General features: G+C 40.6%; 1 protein-coding gene across 5 annotated transcripts in view; it reads right to left on the bottom strand.

Annotated features, from left to right (window-relative positions):
* The window catches only part of cadm1a (cell adhesion molecule 1a), a 407,287-nt gene that overhangs the window by 115,011 nt on the left and 268,753 nt on the right, over window positions 1-23,523 (bottom strand). For 4 of the 5 annotated variants that reach the window (XM_037747731.1, XM_037747729.1, XM_037747728.1 and 1 more), the window contains exon 2: window positions 15,423-15,440. The exons of the other annotated variant lie outside the window; for it this stretch is intronic. In XM_037747731.1, coding sequence (XP_037603659.1) covers window positions 15,423-15,440 — 18 coding nt within the window. The remainder of the gene's footprint in view (window positions 1-15,422; window positions 15,441-23,523) is intronic. 5 annotated transcript variants of the gene reach the window in all.

The following is a 23,523-nucleotide window of genomic DNA, read 5'->3' on the forward strand; positions in this document are numbered from 1 at the left end:
TTACAAACGTAGTAGTTTTAAGCCCAACCATGTCGTTTTTTTTCCTAAACCAAACTAAAGTGGTTTTGTTGCCTAATCCTTAAATGCCAGTCGCATTGTGCGTTTTGTGTAAGCGTGATACGAGGCTGATCTAAAAAATATTCATGAAACGTATCCCTGGTTTGCAGAAATGTACAATGCCAACACTTTCTTGGCGGCTGGGTTGCTGACACTAATTTCTAATGACATTTTTTGATAGGTAGTGGAAGGAAGAGTCCGATTTACATCCAAAACTGCACACTCTGCTGTCAAAACTTTCACGTCCGTTCTGCGCTGGAGGTTTCAGGTTTCTTTGCCGGTGTTGTGTCGAAGACTGTTTACCTGTCAATACGTATCTGCATTTGCGTGTTAGACAGCGATTGACTTTCGAATTTATGACGAATCTAGCTTGGCCGGGGTATGTTTGAATCTCAGATTTTTAGGGACGTGCACACACATCTCTCCCCTCAGTAGAGGAATGTGAAAGCACCTGCACAGATTCAAATCAGTATGCTGAAGTTCAGACCTTTTAGGGGACATAAACATAAACATAAACATATTTTTGAGTGGAGGTGATCTTTAAGTTGTTGGAATATTTTTGGGTCATCTCACCTTATTGCCTAACGTTGTTGTGGCAAACATGTTAGCAAACTGTTGCCTATTTGACATCCAGCAGACACATGTTGACATTAGGATTCAGTTGAAGTCATATTTCTGGCACCTGACTAATGTCAGTCCAATATATATTCATTAGTGCAGCAGTAAGTGTTCCTGAAAGTTAATGTCATTAGTCCTGCAACAGTGTGATGACTTGGCCTCATCAAGCTATGTTTCACTGTCAGGATGTGTAACATCCTCCACTCATCTCCTACAGGGTAGTTACATAAACCAGGTGCATCACTTTACATATGATTTCCTACAAATTAACATCTGAAGCAGGCGTTCCTCCCTTCTCTTCCCCTCTCTACATCACTTTTCCTGCCGCTTTTCATGCCCCTCTCTGCTCAGAGGAGACAGAGGGGAGGTATTGTGCCGAATTCAAATAAAGAAATCGAGAAGTAAACAGAGGAGCGGCGAGGGATGCCGGGAGGGGTAGGAGGGAGGGAGGGAGGGAGGGATGGATGGAATGCGGCTGCTGGTTGGTGTCGCTAATGATGAGGAAAATGGAGGGTCATGTGGGAGCCATGGCTGGATGGAGAGAGGAGGGAGTTGGTGTAGTATAAAGAGTCAAGATCACTTGAGTGGTGGGCGGATGCTCGGTGTATGTGTGTGTGTATCATCCTGCTGTGTTCTCTCTCTACCTGCCCAAGTCGCGTGCGTTGACATGTGTTTATATTACACGGTGGCGGTACATGCCTTTACTTGTGCGAGTCAAACCAGGTTATCCATATGTGTGTGTGTGTGTGTGTGTGTGTCTGTGAGCGCAGTGTGTGTGCGCATGTAGGAGTGGAGGGGGGCGGCAGCCAAGTGATTAATGCGTCAGAGAGGCAGCTGTGGTCTGGGCTCACTCATTTGGAAATATCTTTCAGGGAAGAAAGACAGAGCGGGAGAGTGGTGGGATGGAGGAGGGGTGGTGGGGCGGGGGGGTGCTTCTACATCCTTTGCCAGATAAACAAAAGTGAGCTGAGAGCCTTTACCGGGGTCGAATGGGGCAGCGGAGGAGAGAGAGAGAATTAGAGGAGATGGGAGGGAGGGAGGGAGGTAGAGGGCACTGCAGCATCCTTCTGTCCTCTAGCACATCAACATTCATTAGTGTCTCCTTTAAGCATCAATGTGCCTTCAACTCCTGAATATCAGACTGTACATGACATGTTTAAAGTACAATATTATGTTTTTTCATATTGTTGCTTTGGCCAGTTTTTCTATTGATACTGATTAAATGATTGGACTCACAAAAGTAATTGCTGAGATTTGGGAAAACTGCAACATAAAACAAATGTTTAATCGTTTCAACAAATGTTTTTCTGGTGAGCATATTTGAATATCTTTTTTTTTTTTTTTTTTTAAAGAACAGTGTGTAGCATTTAGCATAATATTAATATGCATGTTTTCTTATGATCACCTGAAACTACGAATTTGTGTGTTACCTTAGAATGAGCCGTTCTCAGTATATTTCAGCTCTGCCTGCTAAACCAGACAACGAAATTGCATTGTGTTTTATTTAATTACGTTTGTTATCCCTGCAGGGACGAGTTCGGGGTGGTGGAGGGGTCAAACAAACGTTCACCCAGAAGACCGTTGTTCGTGCTCCGTGTGAAACAAAAAAAGTCAACGTTCTCTTATTTGAATTTACGACTGCAGATTAATAATGTAACAAGCAGCAAATAATGTTTTTTACTAAACCTAACCAAGTAGTTTTGTTGTGCTTTCTTTGATTTTTTTTTCAATTTACAACATTAACCACGTGTTTAAAAGTGTTTATTATACGATTCTAATTGGCCAATCACGGCGTTCTACTGTCTGTTATTTCTTTATACCAGACCGTTGCTATGGACGCAGTTTTGATGTTAGACCCATAGGACCATTTCTGTGTCAAATTATTGATCTCTTAAGTAAGTGGCCGTGTAATAAGCAGGATAATGTACAGCTAGCGGGTCGTTGTTGTGAAATAAACCCCTTCAGGGCGATGCTTCTTGATACTTTTAAGTTGCCACAGTCTTATCTATGTTTTATCTAAGTGTTGTCTTTGTGGGAAAATATGTTATTATTTGTCTAAAGGCTGCATTGTTCACATTTATAAAGAAGACTATCAATACCAACCACAATTCAAATGACTGCTTTTACCTTCAGATTTTCAAATAAACCCGTTTGACTGATTTAATTTGTCAATTCTTCAGTCAGACAGTGAATTTCAGCTGGATCATTTAGCTGAACTGCCAGTTATGTTTCTGGCAGATTATAAAATCTGAAATGAGTCCCAACACTTTATTACTTTATTAATAATGGGGCTTATATCACCGTTGGCAACTAAACGAGCTGTGCTGGCTCCAACTTACTGAACTGGAATAAAGTCATCCAAGATATTTCCACAGTATCATGTAAGGCATTTTATTTCTTGATAAGTGAACACAGTGTTTATTGGAGGATGCTCTAAGAAGGAGTGTGGGAGGAAAACATGTCGTAGGGCTGCTGTGTATGATTCTGACTCAGCCATTTTAAATGTGTAGCAAGTGGTGTGGATATTATGTTGAGTCAGGCAGCTGCAGAGCAGCGTGAGAAAACGCAGAGGGGATATCTCACCATCATCTCCTGACACACGCAGGGCGAAGCAGGTTTACTCCTCGGGGGCCACGACAAGTGACAAACAACTGATGGCGAAGGTGTCTGAGAGAGAGCTCTACACGGCAATGCAATCTATCTGTCAGACAAACAGCACCCGACATTAATCATGTGATGCGAAAAAAGAGGACTAATAGGCTGTGTGATTACTAGAAAGTACAATTGAATACATAAATAAATCATAGTGAGTTTAATAATTCATTCAAAGGGAAAAGTGTGATATTTTTTCTTTCAGTCAGTTGATTGAAATTAATAAAAAATAGATGATTCGTAATTTCACATGCATCTTTATTGGCTATTCAAAAAGATATATTAATATGTCAACAGCTTTTTAGCTTGTTAGTAACTTGGATATGTCGCTAATCTATACTGTATATAGGTTTAGCGCAGATTAATGGAAGTTATAATGATGCGTGGTACTGTACAAAGACTGTGAGTTATTATTGGTATTAACACTTGTTATCACTCTCTTGGTGATATAACTGGACATTTTTGACTCCATGAGTTTACAAGAAGCAGCGCCGGCGCGTTTGGAGCCAGGGGGGCACCAGAACAGCCTGACCATGTCAACGCTGCCATGATGATTTTTCGGAAAAAATGACCACAAAAAAGGCAACAGGAGTCGGGGGCAGAGAAGAGAGAAAAGAAGAAACTGTTGGATGACTCTTGTGCAGCGCTTGCCAACCCAGTCGCCAAAAAAAAAGTTGGCACTGGACGTTTCTGCAATCCACCTCCCCTCCCGCCAACCCTCTCTCTTTTTGCTATTTAAACTACGTCATTTGCTCTGACCAAATTAAAAAAACATCTGCATTCAACGTATCCCTAGTTTGCAGAAACGTCCAAAGCCAACATTTTTTCATGGCGACTGGGCTGCGCTTGCAGGTATGTTTAAAATGTTTTTAATTTTTTCAGTTAAGTACTGGCCATCGGGCAAACAGAGTAAAATCTGTGGTCACCTCTGCGTCCGTGGATCGGTTGATTGTATCAGCCCATTCTTACTCCCAGGGCATCAGATCCAGACACTTTGGGCTTTCGAGTAGCCACGATGTAAACCCATCCGTGTCAATATTAAACGCTCAAGAGAAAGGGGTTGTGTGGGTTCAACAAACACAGGGCTTTCACCCACGGGGGCCGCTATTCATGTCCTGTGTGAAACCAACAACCTGTTGTCTGTCTTTGTGTTCACAAGGTTAAGTTTCACTTTACATAGTATCTTTAACCCAAACCACCATCTTTTTTCCCTAAACCTAATGAAGTGTTTTTGTTGCCTAAACCTAAGTTTGACTTCACAACGTTAACTACATGTTTACTGCGATAGTAAAGTGACGCCAAGGAGTCCTGACCAAGCCAAGGAATGAGAGCAGGTTGATTTTTGTTTATGTCATTACCGCCGGCCTTGGGGCTCCAGCGCGGCCTTGTGTATCTTATGGTGACTGAGAGAGCGTCATTCATGCAGATGTATAATAAACTGAACTTTCATTTCATAGCTGCATTCTATCTGCATCATTTTACAATCTGTTTGTACAGTGTGCTGCTTTATTATAGGCTTTAAAAATGTGTTTGTGAGCACCCAAATGGCCAGCAGCGGCCCCGACGAGGAGCGCCCGAATGCACTATTAGTTAACATCTGTGAGGTTGGACCATCTCATCTCATAGCCTGACTGTACCTGACTGTTAGTCTAAAGTGTACCTCAAATTCACACCAGACGGGAGGTGTCAGCTGTGTTTCAGCACTAATGAAGCACTGATCGGAAGCTTACAGCAGGCCGACAAACTGACTTCACCAAACTGACTAATATTAGAAATGCAATGGACAAAAAACATGTTGAAGTAGACTCCATGCCAGCGTGGATTAGCGAGAGGCTGCCTAGTATTTGGGCCACAGCCATAGAGCAGCAGCAGCAGCAGCAGCAGCGTAGTGTGTAGTGTATAATGTAAGAGGAGAGGAGGGATTTTGAGGCTGGCCTTAGTCAACAGTCCACAGACATTTTCATTCCCAGTCTTCTCTCTTTTGTAGCTCCCGTGTAACATACAAGTTTCTGTGGTTTGAAGTTTTGTTCCACTCCCACGCTCTTTTTCTTACAGTACTTTTCATCCAACGCGGTGCAGTGCAGCCTCTTTCTCTATTCTGATCCTACAGCTGTACTTTGGATACTATTAATGCTAACTGCACATTTCCTGCTACAAATTAAAAGCTTTTCCCTCGTAAAGCACAGTAAGGCTTTTAGCAGCTAAAGAAAATTGTATTTATTACCAAGCACTCAAATACTAGTATGTTCTATGTGACATGATAGAAACATTATATGGTGCTTTTCTGTCAGTGGATCAGGTTTAAATAGATAAAGGAGAACATGGTGAAGTGGCTGGATGAAGAGAGGCAACAGATGCTTTCTGTAAAGTAACAGAAGGTGGTGGAGAGGAGAGGAGGTTGTGTGGCTCAGACTCTATAGATGTTTGGTGACACCTAGAAGCTGTTGACATCCTCGCGGTAGGGATGTGACAGTGAGGAAACAGTTTGTAGTGTCCGTCGTATGACTATGTATTGATAACACGGCGCTGATACGCCGACATTTTTCACATATATGTTCACATTTTCTGTCTAATTTTTTGTCATCTGAATTGTTTACTGTAATTTTATTCCGTTAGTTATTCTGTAAACACAGTATCTATTACATGTCTATCCATCCAGGGAGAGGGATTCCTCCTCTGTTGCTCTTCCTGAGGTTTCTTCCAATTTTTTCCCCCATTAAATGGTTTTTGGGGAGTTTTTCCTCATCCGAAGCGAGGGGCCTAAGGACGGAGGGTGTCTTATGCTGTACAGGTTGTAAAGCCCCTTTAGGCAAATTTGTAATTTGTGATATTGGGCTCTATAAATAAGAATTGACTTGACTATTAAACCTTCAGCTCCTCCAGCCCAGTCATGCCGTGCATCATGCATCATGGCTCAGGGCTCAGGACAGGTCTCCTAACCGTACAGAGAAGCAGCATTAGTGATGTGCTGTTTCTGGGACTCTTTAAGTTTTGGCAGTTGCACACGCTTAAGAATATAGTAATGTGTTATAGCCAAATAATACAGCATTATTCCGGATTAAACACTTATTGTGTTGGCAAGAGAGCACATGGTAGTCACTTTTGTGTATGTGAATGAAGATACTGTAACAAAGAGAAATGTAACTCTATGGGTCTTTCTAAAACCACCCCTACTCCTTCTCCCTACCAAGTCCAATATGTTTGTGCATTCGTGTGTAGGGTCTGCCATATTAAGTGCCATCCCAGACCAATTCGCGGGGCGCGGAAGTGGGTTTCAAAACCCTCCAACAGTGAGCCTGCATCGATGCTGACTTACAGGCCACGTGCAATGCCGTTTTGTGTTTGTCATGGAACACGCTCCGAATAAATGTAGTTCCGTGTGACTACCCATACAAATGGAAACTAATCAAACTAAGATAGACATTTAAAATCGTCATACAGACGTTAACAACTTAAAGTTTACATTGTACTTAGGATCAAATGTCTACTTTGATAGTAAAGTGTAGTATATTTACAGGGACTGTTGCAAAACCAAGCAGCTCATAAACACCAGAGTTAAAAACAAGAGGTCTACACAAAAGAAAGAAATGGCACCAAAGAGGCATGGGAGTAAGTTTTAGTTTTTAGTTTTACTTTCTCTGCATATTGAATATTCTTTCTATTTTTAATACTGTGAACCTTTGCCCTCGAATATATCTTTGCACATTCCTGCCAAGTTCTTTCATTTTAAACAGATGCACGATAGTTTTTGAAATAGTAGGCCTATTTTTGATATATTTATTGTAATTGTAATGCAAATTCCTTGTATGTGAACTTGGTAATAAACCAGATTCTCATTCAGATTTTTTGTCAATAGGCTTAGGCCTATTTTCTGTGGAGTGAAAGTAATTAGTCTGCTACCTCACTTCCCACACGGTTACTTATGTGACTTATTTTTAGTGCTGTGTATAACAGTTCTCTCTTGATACGAAACCATGGTTATGGAATGACAACAGTTCCTGCTTCCACCGGAGAGAGGAAAGTTTGTCCCGAAGCTTGTCGCTGTATTTATACCCTCCACCTTAAAGAAGAGAGCTTCATTCAGCTGAGAGAGTGACTACAAACGGAGTTCACTCTATCACGGAGTGGGAGTGGGGAGGGTCCGAAGACACTGACATCGAGCATTGATACTTCAGGACAAAAAATGAACAACGAAAAATGACATTTGGCGATCTCAGGAGACGACGCTAACGATGGAGTGAAAAATGTCAGTGGGCGTGTTGCTTCTTCTCAAAAACACTTATTTAGACACTGTTATGCCTGTTGACTAAACTCAGTGTCGGCTTACACTGCCAGCTGTAACTGAGAGGCACAGAGGCTTTTGAACTTCACGTGGCATCACATATCGGAAGACTTTTTATAAGCAAATCAAAGGAGCTGTGGTATTCAGTGTACAACTAGTGGATGAACACCGGCCAACAGAAGGGCTTTTATTTATTAAAGGTAATGTAAAATAAGGTTAGAGGTCTGGAACAGTGCCATCAATATCTATACCAGCATGGTCAAACAGAGCACTAAAACTGGATTCATTATGGGATGATACTAAAGCAGTGAGCTAAAAGAGGCTAAAAAGTCCCATAGAGCTGCAGAAATCTGTGAATTCTTTGCAGGATCTGCACCATGAGGGACCCCATTTATATTAAATGTATTATAATCACTTTATTCATTTTTAATTAATCTGATTCAGCAGCTCTAAGAACCTTAAGATTAAGACACATTGGGATAAAGTCCGCTGGGGTTTTCTGATTTTGTCCGTAGATCCTGGCAGGCCAACGCGTTCTCACTCCCAAACTTTTCAAATACCGACACTGCATACCGATGCATGATAGAGCAACTGAAATAGTATAGAGAGCGAGGAAGTCTGCTTAGGGTGGGTGGGAGTTTGTACGGGTCAAACAAACACAGGCCTTTCACCCAGGAGAATGCTGTTTGTGTCCTGTGTGAAGCCAAAATGTTCTCATCCCAACTCGTCACATACTGACACTTTGTCAGCGTCACTTTTCGGTTGCAGTAAACACAAGCTTAATGTTGTGAATTAAATTAAACCACTTAGTTAAAACAACATCGTGTGCTCAATTTTTACTAGGTTTGTAAAAATACGACTAAAGTTTTGCAGTGTTCTGCTTTGCCCTGATTGGCTGGTGGATACCGTCATATAGCGCCGACTAAACTGTCAAGTGAGGACTGCACACAGTCGTTTTTATTATTTCATGATGATTTAATTAGGACAAATAATTTAATCATTATAAAATTACTGTGTGCGACCCTCTGTTGAGAAATACATATTATTAGGTTTGCTAATCAAAGAATGAATATTTAATAATACCCCATACTGTAAATATCAAGCTGAAGTTGAATTATCCAAAACTATGATTAAATATCACTATAACCTGATTTAATTTAAGCATAATTAATCATCTTCCTTTTTCATTTGACACAGCCTGAGACAGCCTCGAGGAAAAAATCGGTACACTTTGTTATTGACTCCTTCTTGTTAGAAGCATGCACGTTGCACATTATACATGTACATTATATAGATTTAGCAAGTTCAGTGATGAGGTCATGACTGTTACATTTAGGTTTAGTCACTATGTGTCACCAGGTGGTGATAGTAAGCAGCATAACATGAGTTTATGTATCTTGAAGTGTCAAAGATAATTAATTTAAACAGCCGTTGTCATTATACCTCGCCTGCATAATGAAGATGGAAAACTGTAAAATAACCTCTTCTTTTAAGAATTTATCTACAAAATAAATCTAAATCTACATTAAAACACTTGCCCTTTTGCACCCTCATAATGTCCTCCAACTTTTTCTTTTTGTAGTTCCCTCGGAGCAGATGGAGCAGCCCACATGACAGCTCTTTGACTGGGCTCAGTGCGTACCCTCATTACTGACAAGAGCCGGGAGTCCAACCTCTCTGCTCCCTGTAAACTCTAATTCCAATCGTAATATTTTATAGCATGCAGTTTCCTCATCTTCTAGATTTTATTAATTGTCTTCGCCGCTTTCCTCCTGTCATAATAAAAAGGCGGTGGTAGAATTAGAGGTTTTGATTGACACATTTTTGCTCTGCTAAATTAAAACTGGCAAACTGTAAAGTGTTGAACTTAATTACAATGTTTTGTTTTTTATTCTTATTTATCTATTTCCAGCCCAGTCGCACAGCAGCTCATGAAATAGTCATGAAATTGAATGTATTGATTTGTGTACATAGACACAAATTTCCCTTTTTTTGTGATGGTCAGCACAAAATCATTTCTCATGTAATCCAGGTAATTGTGAACCGGGAAGTATAAAGAGCGACGAGCGGTGACTAGGGAGAATGTTGGGGTGGATTGGTGGGTCAAAAAACACCAGACTTTTGCCAAGGAGAATGATGTACGTGTCCCGTGTGAAACTAGAAGTCAATGTTGATTTATTTGTCACGTAACTTCCTTACTTAAATTACGGCACTTCAGGAGTTTTTTTTATCCAACCGCGATCTGTTCCTAAACCCAACTAAGTAGTTTGTTGCCTAATCCTAACCAAGTCGATATATTCCTAAACCCATCTAAGTAGTTTGTTGCCTAAGCCTAACCAAGTCAATCTTTTCCTAAACCTAACTAAGTAGTTTTATTTTGAAAAGACTGGAGCGGAAATCGACACGTGTGACGTGTTGCTGGACATTCGTAGTAAAACGCACTAACAATCCGTTGTTGAAAGTCGTGCTGAGCGTCACAAAAAAAGAGAAATTTGTGTCAATGTACACAAATCAAATAGATTAAATTTAGTATCTATTTTACGAACTGCCATGAGACTGATTTGTCACTACTTGAGAGCTTGAATAAGATAACAAATTCATCCTGTCATTACCTGAAGAAATGTGAGTCAACAGGAGTCAAAACAAGGTCTCAGCTCACAGCGTCGCTCTAAGCAGCTCCTGTATTGACAAATGTAGATTGCAATGCACGGGACTGGGGGACTATTGACATTGCAATAGCAAAGACACATCCTGCGGTTGGGAAATTTTCTTGGCGCAGTGAGAGATGACCTTGCTGAATACATATTCTGAGGGAAGGCTGATAGAGCTTCAGCAGCCTGGGAAATTGAACCTGTGTTATAAAAGAAAAGCATACAGGATGACAAGCAAACACTGTATGCGTGTGATTGATTTAGCCATTAATCTGAACTGTACTCTGAGTGTGTATATGTGAATGCACACACATAAATGCATCGTGTTTGTGTGTGTGTGTGTTTAAAGAGCCTCTCTCTGTGCACACATGGATAAGACTCCTTGTGTTTAACTGCAGCGTCCCTCAGCCAACCTCCATCCTCTCATGTCTTCCATTCTATTGATTGGCATACAGCGCGAGCACACAAGTTGCCCACGCAGCAGAAGAGAAGTCTTGTCTGTAGTGGCAGGTCAACTCAGGAAGCACTGAGACCTTTGACTGCAAGAAATATTTTGCTCGCTCTCTGTTTTTTCAAATGTGGTCCATTTTTAGAACTGGTTTACTCCAGTGAAGTTAAGGAAATAACCTATTTCCAAATTGTCACGCTCAGCCAACACGTTCTCATCCCAACCCGTCACATACCGCCGCTTTGTCACGGCCATTGGAGTCACTTTAGGCTTAGGCAACAAAACCACTTAGTTAGGTTTAGGGAAAAAAAACGACATGGTTTGGCTTAAGTGAACACGGGAACCAACCAACTGAACGTGAAAGTGAAACTTAACGAACAAGACATGAATCTCCTGGATGTAAGCCTTGTGTTTGTTGGACCTGTCCACCTCCTCGCCCGCCCGCCCGCCCGGTGTGTCTCTTTTCGTTCTTTAAATTACGTCACCACACTCCCGTCACACTGGAATGTGATGGGAAACGCCGACAGCCGTGACAAAGCATCGGTATTTGACGCCCTGAGAATGAGAATGCACTGGCTAAGCCTAAGGTTATTAAATGCTTAGTTGATACTACTGCCATTACTGCTGCTACTACTACTACTAATAATAATAATAATATTAATGATAATAACCTTTCTTCTGTTTCCCTGTTAATGAATGTAATTACATATATAATAGTGTTAAAGGGGCAGTTCACTCCCAAATCAAAAATGCACATCATGACCCTTACTCACCTTGTTGTGAGCAGTTTCATGTAGGAACTAGTTTCTCTCTACCGAACTACACCCGCCAAAACCTTATCACCGCGCAGAAGGAATCGTTCATATACTCGATACTGCCAGCTCACCTACCACCAACGAGCTAGCTAACATTATCCGAGGAGGACACCATTAATGTTTTCATTGGTGTCACCAGCATGAGCCTATCGTCCATGAGTAGATGATCGCTTCCTTCTGCGCGGTAAAAAGAAAATAGTTCCTACGTGAAGCAGCTCACAACAACATCGGTGTATTATCTTGAGTAACCGGGTCATGATTTCTGGAAAGAAACATCGTTGTTGAGTTTTTCAAATGTATTGTTTGATGCTTTGAGCACTTAAGGCTGAGTGCCGTTCCATTATATTTTAGACATCTCTACGGCCAATACCTCTACACTAGATTACAACAATTTACATGGTAAATATCAGCATTTTAGCATCGTCTGAGGGAGGACTTACTGCAGGCATGTCTCACATTAGTTCAGCTCTCATCATAGGTTATAGCAAGTTAACCATGAGTCACTTAATAATTAGGTACTTTATTAGTCATTGTTTTCATATACTGGGTAAAAATACTCCGATACAAATACTAATAGAAAAATGTACTTTTGATTTTGGGGTGAGCTGTCCCTTTAATAATCTTGGACTCTATTTCTAGAGAGTGATGAGCTGGTCAGTCTTGTTTTCACCCGTTGACTCCATTGCTTGCAGATGATTTAACAATTATCATACACAACATCTCAAGGTACCCAGGATCCGTTTGTGGAGCCTGTTGTATTCACTGTGTTTGTAAAATGACATTAAATCACACTCAGGTATCGGTAGTGCACAAGAACAAACGGGTGACAATCTAAAGGACAAATCTGAAGATGATCAAGACTTTTTGTTGTTTTTATCTTTTGTTTTGTTACGTGTGATCTCTACCTTGTTGCTTTTATTACTTTCTATTTCAGTTTTATTTATTGTACACTTATACAATGAGGGTTTGTATTCCAAACTGAGAATAAATGAAGATTAATCAAAAGCTAATGCAATCGTAGGTTGATTTCTTTTTATTCAAGCCAAAAGAAACTGTTTGGAACTTTTTATTAAGTTCTTTAATTGCCTCATAATTAAGTTTAAGTTCAAGTGACTTTGCAGCCAAACAACTGTAAACATGAACATCTGCGTGACTAGACTAAAAAGGGCATCAATAATGAATCCATCTTCTGAAATGTTCTAAATATTAATTTCCAAACACATTGTATTTAAACCTTTTAAACGGGTTATGCTGCCAATATTGCGACATTTCTAACCCTCTGAAGTACAGCGATCATTGGCAAATAGTTCAAAAGGGTAAGGGAGCCATATTTGGCAGCTTACATACTCATTTGGCACATCGACGGTTTCAGTCCGACGCAATGGAGTGCAACAGAACGATAGATCTTTGATGAACCTGAACACTGAGAAGACAGCTGTGTCCAAATGTGTACGAGTCAAATATTTCTTTAGTCTTGACAGTTTTAGAAAAGATAACATTGGGAAGATGAAACAAGTATTTCACTGCTGAGGATAAAAAACGTGCACGCTGATTTTCACATTAAAGTCAGATGAGATGATGATTGTCATTGGCAGCGCATGTCGGTGTGAGTTTCTGTTGCTGCTTAGTTGGCGATCGGCTGCGGAGACCACCACTGCTTGGTGGCAGCGGCGTAGGTTTGTGACCGAGGACGGGCCTGTGAAGGACTGGGCTCCGTCCAATCAGCCCCAAGGGAGGATCTCTTACTGTTCAATTCTAATTCATGTACATATAAATAACTGTCGCCGGCACTGCTAATTGGATTAAAAGGCTTGGTAGAGGAGAGATAGCGGAGAGGGGGGGTGAGGAGAGGCGGCATGACTTGATTCACAGCATACTATTATTTTCTCGTAAGCGTAGCTATTGAAGCACATTCTAACCAGGGAAATAATGTTTTTTTTTTATTATTTTTTAATTTCAATCATTCAAAACGTAGTTAATCTACCATAAATTCTCAACATGCAGCCATTAGTTTTATTTACCTCAGCTGCAGAAAGAATTTATGTGAAACTGGCTTCTATTAGAGACAGACCTTCATTACTCATTGTTATATTTTATTATGTTTAACTTGTCTTCTTGTTTCCTGAATTTTAACCGTTTATGAAACAGTCTCAATTTAATACTGATGCCTCTAAATGATCTACATAAGTAACAAGACCATCAGCGAGAATATTGTCTATAGTTATTCTTAATGCCTGTCATTGGGTCTGATTCCCCGCAAAATCAGACCAAACAAGTTAGGTTCACCAGAACCTCCCTCAACTCCAGCGGGGCCTCCGGCAGCGACCAGCCCGCCGTGGACAGACCCAGATTCAGCTTCGCTGTCGCCTTCACACTGCAGGAAGTGGAGGGCTCCGCGCCCAGCAGCAGCGGCTCCTCCTCCGTCCAGGAGTGCAGAGCTTCGCCTCGCTGCTCTGCTGGTCCCTGCTGGGAGCCAACACTGTCACCACACTGCTGGAGGCCCAGGACGTATTGCTGGGCCCGCTGGAGGGAAGGGAGGCACGGGAGAACCAGAACTAGGACTGAACGGGGAAAACTGTCAGACCATGCTGCAGTAAAATGAGAGGTTTTCTAAAGGGACTCTGGTGCTCGGACAGACTACCGCTTTTGTCCAGAGGGACCGCAAAAATCAACAATGAATGTTTTAGAAAGTATTTTGTAGTAGCTTGAAGCTACTGTTAATGATACTCAACACTTCCTGCACAGATGTTTCAAAGTGCACAATCCCGACAGTCTTTTAATTGAAGTTTTGAGTTTAACTGACAAAAGCGATCCAAAGAACAGCCACTGAAATGAATTAGTGAATGAAAAGAGCATTTATCTCAGACTAACATACTTGATTTTAAACTTGCCATCGTTGATGAATAATTTGCTGCTGTTTGTTTGTGCAGTACATGCAGTAATTTGAATGGACAGAGGAGCTGAGAAGAACATGTGGATGTGGTTTAGTTGCTATAAAGCTACCGCATGGCTACAGATCAAACAGGTATAAACTCTTAAACAACATCTCTATATCATATCTGAAAATGCATGGTCCAAAAAAATATTTCTCTGGTTTTAGACCGTTTTTTGGGTTTGACAGGACCGATGTCAACATTTCTATAAATGCATTGAAACTGTAAATACAATGAACAGACTGCAGCAAGTCCAAACACACAGAGCAGAATGTCAGGAGAAACTTGGCTGTCGTTGGTTGTCAACAACCAAAACTCTCCATTTCCTACACGACATCCTTGCTTCTCTACCAAAAAACGACTTAAACAATAGCTCAGCTTGTTGTGTTCAAAATGAACCAGAGGTTTATCACAAACATTCAAATCTGGATTTGAAAGGCAACATTCATGTCTTAAAAATGAAACCTGTGAGAGGAACAAATAGTCAATAACAACAAGTCTGCAGGCAGATCTAAGAACAGATACACGGTGTGTGTACAAACAGAGACAACTGGAAACTCCATTATTATTTCTTACAATGAGTTTCATTCAAAGTTTTGTCATTTTGCCAAAATTCTTTTTAAATTTTGGAATCAAACTCTTCAGATCATTGAGTTCTGTCTCAGCACTATCTGGTTAACTGCGGTGTACACTCGGATGCTACAGACAGCGCTATTTAGAACATTGGTAAGCGTCTGAAGATGTGTCAGTCAGCAGCAATGGAAGCAACATGAGATTTGGAAGAAATGGGGTGTGGGGAATGCAGATAGAAATCTAAATGTGTGAGAGAATGAGATAAACTGGAGAAGACTTTGGATTGGTAGAAAGCAATACACAAGCACAAGATGTTTTGAAAAGAGACAGAAGCTGGACACATGGTGAGAGGATGTGGCAAGGAGAAGGAAAGGAGACGTGATGAAGGCTTACCTGGTTCCTGGGCAGCTCCTGCGTTTGGAGGAGGAGGAAAATAGGTGGGGAAGGGTAGAAGAGAAGGGGGAGAAAAACAGAAAGGGAGGTTAGCATTCAAAGCCCCATCTAGATTGAATCGCCAACATTTGCAAGTGCATAGAGGTGCATGCTTGTAGAGTACAGGAGAAGCCAGGTAAAAATGCAAAAGGAAAGTCATTCATGCTGTTTCCTTCTGCAAAAAGAGAATCATTACAAGACCAAAGCTGATTTGAGAAAGTTGAGGTTAAGTTGAAGTGTAAGGTTTTAACTCAGACATGACAGTGGTATCAATGTTCTCATCTAACCCATTATCAAAATGACAGCAAAAAATTTTAAATAAATAAGTGAAAACTGGCTGAAACAGGCTCAACTGGGAATTGTGTATGAAATCCAACATTGCAGAGGGAGAGGGAGAGCAGCGTTGGCCCTCAGTATACAGTCTGGCATCCATTTAGGCCCCCATCGTTGAAGAACATTTTTCAGCCAAGTAAGCATCAGGATTCCAGCTACGAGGCAGCTTTTGATTAGAAAACCTATTTCCTCTTCAACTTTTGCCAAATTTCAATCATGGTGATGTTCTAATTACAATTATCCAGAGCAAGACAGAGAGGCAGAGATTGAGTGGATGTGTGTAAGTGATGGAGAAGAGGAGTGAAAGGGAGGCAGTCTTTGCATCTAAGCTGGGAAAATTGGAGGAAAATGCAACATGAAGATCGAGTGAAACAAAGAGCAGAATTCCACATCAGTGAAAATCATGTATCCTGTTGAATCGTTACTCATTTGCTTGAACATGTTCAGTATCTCTGCAAGCTTAAGTATGCTCCCCTCCTACAAAAAAGAGCGGTGTATTGTTTTGTAAGTTATGTTAGTGACGTTTGTGTCGTGTTTTCCGTACTGATGTTATGTTGTTTCCGTACGTATTTTACTTAGTTTACGTTAATATTTTACTTAGTTTACATACATATTTTACTTAGTTTACATACATATTGTACTTAGTTTACATACATATTGTACTTAGTTTACGTACATAATTTACTTAGTTTACGTACATATTTTACTTAGTTTACGTACATATTTTACTTTGTTTACGTACATATTTTACTTTGTTTACGTACATATTTTGCTTAGTTTACATATTTATTTTACTTAGTTTACGTACATATTTTAATTAGTTTACATATTTATTTTACTTAGTTTATGTACATATTTGACTTAGTTTACGTACATAATTGACTTAGTTTACGTACATATTTTGCTTAGTTTACGTACATATTTTACTTAGTTTTCCGCACATATTTTACTTAGTTTGCATACATATTTTACTAAGTTTACGTACATATTTTACCAAGTTTATAAACATATTTTACTTAGTTTACATACATATTTTACTTAGTTTCCATACATATTTTACTTAGTTTACGTACATATTTTACTTAGTTTACATGCATATTTTACTTAGTTTACATACGTATGTTACTTAATTTACATACATATTTTACTTAGTTTACATACGTATGTTACTTAGTTTACATACGTATTTTACTTAGCTTACGTACTTATTTTAAACCCAACTATGATGTTTTTCCTTAGCCTAACTAAGTGGTTTTGTTGCCTAAACCTAACTGCTAAAATGATCATAGTTTTGTTGCGTGGTGTACAAATGACACGCGAAAAGCCTAAAACACGTCTGTGTAGTGTTGTGCTATTTATATGCCTTCCTGTGAGACCAGGTTGGTTTTTAACACTTAAACACGTGGTAACATAAATTTAAACAACACACACAGACAAAAACGCAACAAATCTATTCCGTCTAATCCAACAAAACTAGTTTAGGTTTAATAAAAAGATGGTTTGGCTTAAAATGACTAAGTTTCTTACGTTATTTAAGCTACGGACGTACATTTGGCAGCCTTAGATCTCACCTGAAAAAGCCTTTACTAAAGCTATAAACTGGAGTGCTCAGCTGAAGACTAAAGAGTAAGTCATAAAGTCTCCCAGGATAGCATCAGTTGTCTCCTGCTTAAGCATTCAGCTGCAGCACACGGGAAGCAGAGTAACAAAGTGCTTCAGAGAGCCGCATAGTCAACCCAGACCACCCTCGGGTTCAGGTTCATGCAGTGTGATGGGGTGAGGGGGGTTTGCTTTGGGGAGATTACACAGCGATAGGCGAGACATGGAGCAGCTCTCCCCATGTTAAGTAAATGGAGAGCAGGTGAAGAATAACTGCATGGTCGCTTTGCCCCTTATGGGTCTTGTGGGAGCCTTCGCTATTCCACCCCGACCTACAACCTCCAGAGGTGGGGTTAAATGACAAGGACTGCACAGATGCATTAAACATGAGTCATTTGGACAGAGAGCTAGACGTTGGACCACTCCAGAGATGATAGGGACATTAACCAGGGTTTCACCAGGGCCTGAGCTGCATTTAATGAAGGCTTCCACTACCTCCCAGTGTCTCTCTCTACATTTCACTCTCAGCCAAGGAGCTAAGCAGCTCCAGATAAACACAGCCACTACTCTTTTTGGCTCCAGTTGTCCCATTTTCTGCCTCTTTCTCTTCCTCTATACTCACTCACTACTAGCCTGGCCACTTATAAGAGTCTCTTTGTTGTGAGCAATGGTCAAGATTAACCTGTGAAGTTCTGCAGGTACAAAACCAGCAGCCAAGAACAAAAAAATGCAAAGCCAAAATACAAAAGGAAGATATTATATAATAAGAATATCATATTTTTACACCTCATGAGCATAAATAAAATACAACTTAACACTATTAGCTAACTAAACTGTTCAGGCGGTATACAGTTTGATGATAATGGAGCATATTCTGCTAGACCTTCTGACTTGTTGAATACACGCCAAAACAGCTAACTTAAACAAAATCTAGAAAATCTTCCTTGAATATGTAACTGGTAATGTATCTGCCATTCTAACTAGAGCTTTTTATATGAAGTATATGAGGTGCTATGGCCTAATTCCAGTAGTTGAAGTGGTGATACAGTGATAATTGCCTCAAGATGATGTGCAATATTTGACAGATGTGCCTGTAGAGAACAATTTGTTTTGTTGCTTTTGTTCGTCTGTGCTGAGCTGAACAGTGTTACATTTTCTAAAAAAAAGGTTTCCTGTCTTGTTTTTGTTAAATGGAAAATGGAAAACTCAATAAAACACATTTGAAATCACAAGCCATCAGACGCTGTGAGCAAACCCTCCAGGTTATCCAAAGTCTTAGGGAAGAAAAAGTTAAAGGTGAAAGGGAAAAATATTACCCAAGCTCTCCGTTGTAAACATCCATCACCGTTTACAGACCGACACAGTAAAGGCCACTGCTCCTGATACAAGAGCTCATAGCTGCTTACTGCTGGAACTATATTTCCTATTAATTTGAGTCTTTTGAATAATTAATTTTGTATGGTTTTAGTCCCAAATAAAGTACTTGTTAGTGTTAGTTCTATAAATATTATCATGTACTGTAAGGTTGTAGTATTGGACACAAATAAACACCATTTATTACTCTTATGTGAAGCCTTCATTATTATGAATACAATAACAATATCCAAATTCATTGACAGTAGTTAGGATGTCTTGATAGACAGATGAATGGACGGACAAACCAACGAAGCAAAATCACTTATCCTAGACAAAAGAATAAAAAGCAATAGAGCAGAATATCTTTTACTGCATAATACACAATACTAATGCATCAACATATTTTGATATGCTGCAATGGAACAGGACCTTTACGATGAATTTAAAACACTATTTCATCTGATTTGGTCCCACCACTGAAACACTGAGCATTTGTATGATATAAAAACCAAAAACACATGTTTTAAAAATTGAGCCAACCTCACATAGTAACAACAACAACAACAAAAAACTCCCAGGTGTTATGACAGCGGTCTGAAAAACCCCAGACATAACAGCCCTGCTTTCATCTGTATTCATCAGGTGAGCGAGGCCCGGACACTCTCCTCTTCACTACATAGAAACACAATAATAACAATGGCTTCCATTCGACACAGCACGACAACGCGCTTCCAAGCGCGTCATCTTCAAACGTAGCTCTTGGTTAATGGCCTGGAACACACATTCAATGTCTATCAAAGAAGGACGTCGCTGGGATGGATGCACATGCTGACAACCCTCCCTCGCTTGCTCTGCGATCACACAAACACACGCCAACACCGTGTCCTCTTTACACACACAAACACACACACACACACACATACACAGAGAGAAGCCCTGCCTCCAGTCACTTTAAGTATAGCAAGCAATAATGTGTTGATTAAATCTGTGATCAGCTGCCTAAGGGGCATGAAATTGGACATGATGAGTGTGGCACATTAAAAACTAATTATCAATAGCACCAATCCTATTGTCTTTCTTTTAAACCAGTCACAGCAGTAAATCAAGTGTGGAGAATGGAACACTATGTGCTCTATCACAATGAGCTCTGGGGTTACAACCATACCTGGATTCTGGCTGCGTCAAAGCTTTTCTGATAAAATATGAATCTATTATTTACTGCCTGTAGCACTTCCTTATTGTATTACAAACTCATGGAGAGTTTACAGAATGTGTTGCCAGCAGGGAATCACACTGCTTTACCTGCAATGCCTCACAATTTCAAAGGTAAACTAACAAAAAAATGTTTTCTTATTTGTGTCCTACAAAATACTGTTGGAGGACTGTGTTTAAAGTGCTTTTCTTTGGATGGATATGTTTTTTTAATCAACCTGTTCTCACTCCAAACTCGTCAAGTACCGCCACTTGGTAAGTGCCCCTCGGCATCGGATACCAACAAACTGAGGCACCCTTTAGCGACTGTATGCAACGCAAAGGGCTTTCAACTAATGCCAATGTTAACCCACTCACAGTTTTATCCCATGGTCAGAGCAAAGGACGTAGTGTACAGAGTGAGTCTGCTAAGGACGGGTGGGAGGAGTGGTGGATGGGTCAAACAAACACGACTTTCAACCAGAAGATGGCTGTTCGTGTCCTGTGTGAAACCAAAAGTAATGTTGGCTTATTTCGTCACGTCAGTCGTTAATCACGTGACTCGTTAGTATCATTCTGTCCTGTGAGTCACGTGAGTCGCTAGTCAGTGAAGTTAACGTCAACCACAACATCACATTCTCACTCCCAACTCGTCAAATACTGGTATGTTTACATTGGAGTTAGCTGAAAGCCCAGTTCGTCACATATTGTCGCTAAAGAGTGCCTCCGTGCGTCAGTTTCTGATGCCGAGAGGCGCTTACCAAATGGCGTTAATTGACGAGTTGGAAGTGGTTGTGTTGACTAAAGCTGATTTCCTGTGAAAACGGAGGTTTATTTTGAAAGGACACTATGTATATAACAAGCGTATATTGACACGTCATAACGTAACATAAGAGGGGTACCCTGTGCGTTAGTCTACCATGCCTAGGGGCACCAATCAAGCGGCAGTGCTTGATGAGTTGTGAGTAAGAAAGTGTTGTTTTAATCTCCACGTGCCTGCATGAGCAGTTAGAGAAGTACTCCATCAATCTACTTTCCCCTCATTTGGCCTCTGTTTGACTTTCTGGGATTTTAGAGATTCAATTCAACTTTAGAAATATGAGCAAAGGACAAAGCCAGGTAACGTTGTTATGGAGACAAAGTCTGCATAGGGAGGAGGACGTCAGGGAGGGACACTTCAATGAACTGACCCACGTCTATCTTTTCACATCTTTTTGCATGTCGCCTCTTCTTAAGGATGCTTTCAAGATGGCACCTGCTGTGGTTGCTAAGAGACTTGTGATGCAACTGCGAAGTCTCTGCATTTCATCACCAACAATGTGCCGTGGGACAGAATCTGCACTTGTCTCTTCTCACCAAAAGGATTTCTACTCAGTTATGCACTGAACTGTAAAGCAGCTGTCATTTGATGTAACCTACGAGGTATAAACATTGCCTTTTTTTTTTCCTTCTCTCCTTCCTCTCTATTTTTTCTCTGCTTGGATGTTGCTCACCCATCCACTCTGCCTTTACCTCCGGCTGTCTCTGGGACCCGGCGATTAGAGCGCTGGGTGCTGTCCTGCTGATAAGCCTGAGAAACCTCCCTCCCTCCCTCCACCACCAATGGCTGTGTCCTCAGGGTGCAGGGAAAAAAAGGAGCCCAGGGTAATGTCCCCCAACACCCCCCAATCCTCACCCCTTCTCACCATTCACCAAGTCATGGGTGGCGGCTGAATACGCTGCCTTGTGCATCTCATGACTTTGAACAGATAGGCCTGCATTTTCACGGTGGATAAGCAGCCAGAGAAATGAGCAAAAGTAATACAGCTCAGCTTATAACAGTGTAACATTATGCATCAGGGCCCTTTTATGAGTGAATTTATACATTCTGGAGTGTGTGTTTACAGTACCATCTGGTAGATTGTGTACACTTAGCACTGGAAATGTAGGACAAATGCTGCTGCTCAAATTCACTTCATGAGAGCCTCTATTGTCTAAATTTCCATCCAGCTGCCATAAAAGGGAAAATAATATAGCGCAGGTTATTCACATTGAGAGTATTTTGATATAATTATAACACAGTTGAAAAACTGTAGCTTTCCATTGTTTCCTCCAGCTATGTTAACCCACGCTTTATTAAGACACTTGCCTAGAATTGGATTTCAAGGATAACGGTGGTGCTTTTCTGTCAGCCAACCTGATCTGATGGGGAAGGTTTATAAATAGCATGACAAGTTAAGGACTTTCTTGTGTCATGATAACACATATTAGGCTTTTACACATGTCATTTCACACCATGTTGTTGCCATGAAACGCTTGTGGTTATGTTTAGGCAACAAAATGTCTTAGTTAGGTTTAGGAAAAATCGTTGGGCTTAAAATAAGTACGCAAACTGAGTTAAATAAATACTCAAATGACTTACAAATTACCGCATCATTCATTCGCCATTTGGTGAGGCTGGGTTGTGGCAACAAACAAAGGGGTTTGAGTTGAAACCATTAGGCTGAATGCCAAAGACTGTAGGGAAGGGTGCGATCTGTCCAGGGTGTACCAGGGATAGGTCAAAAACAAACATAATCCTCGACAAAATATGCTTCCCTCGAAACGTAACTCACAATTCCGTTGCATGGGAACGTCATTTTTTGGAGACAGGGCTGAAAAATCCAATGAGCACCCAAATATTACCATACCATCTACTCAATGATAGAATAGATAAGGAGAGGAAAACTTAATCCCCAAGGTGTTCTAAAAGAAAAAGACTTGGCAGGGCTTACCTCAGGGGTCAGGGAAGGTCCACAGCCATTAATTTTAAATGAGTGGAATGGATTTGGGGTAATGGAAACCCAATGGCTCCAGACAGCATTGGGACTTGGTGGCGTGAAGACACCAAACGACGGTGTGATAACCTGACCACTCAACTGTATGAGGTGGAAGAAGTCAAGAAACTGATTTGGGTTTTCTGCACCCCCCCCCTCCACTATATGAAAGCCTTAAGCGTAATGCATTAGAAATCTATTTGGAGGCATTCAAGTGTAACAGAGCTGAAGGTGGCAGGTAAACTCTCTCTTTTGGTCAAAATACCGGCCATCTAATTTAAGACTCTTTAGTTTTAGCTCATCATTCAACACATGCCTGTAAAACAAGTAACCTCGTAGGTGGAGAAGAGCAATTGCTATTTCGGCAGTTATGAATGTTAAACTGTAAAGGTCAGGAGTTCTGGTACGGAGAACGTTAAAATAGCTGATACCTGTGGGTTGGAGAAAAGCCAATTTCTGGTGTTGAACTCCTCACATTCATGTGCGCCGACAAAGTGTGACAAAGTAGCCCCAAACATAACGTTGTTGTTGTTGTTGGAGTGTGGAGTTCATAAATGCTACTGTCACTTTCCACTATGTGAAAAAAAATAGTTTTGCTCTCTCTATTATTTTGTAGACTTACAATATAACAATATAACAGTAATGGCTGTTTTTGCTTCACATGTAGCTTGTTCACACCCTGCAAACTGTGAATGTGAAAAAACACACTGAAAAATATGTTCACAGCATCACATATTTCCCATATGCCACCATAAGGCGGCTATTATTTGATACATTTTTGAGGCATT

The sequence above is a fragment of the Sebastes umbrosus genome, chromosome 17 (genome assembly GCF_015220745.1).
Source record: "Sebastes umbrosus isolate fSebUmb1 chromosome 17, fSebUmb1.pri, whole genome shotgun sequence".
Taxonomy (NCBI): Eukaryota; Metazoa; Chordata; class Actinopteri; order Perciformes; family Sebastidae; genus Sebastes; species Sebastes umbrosus.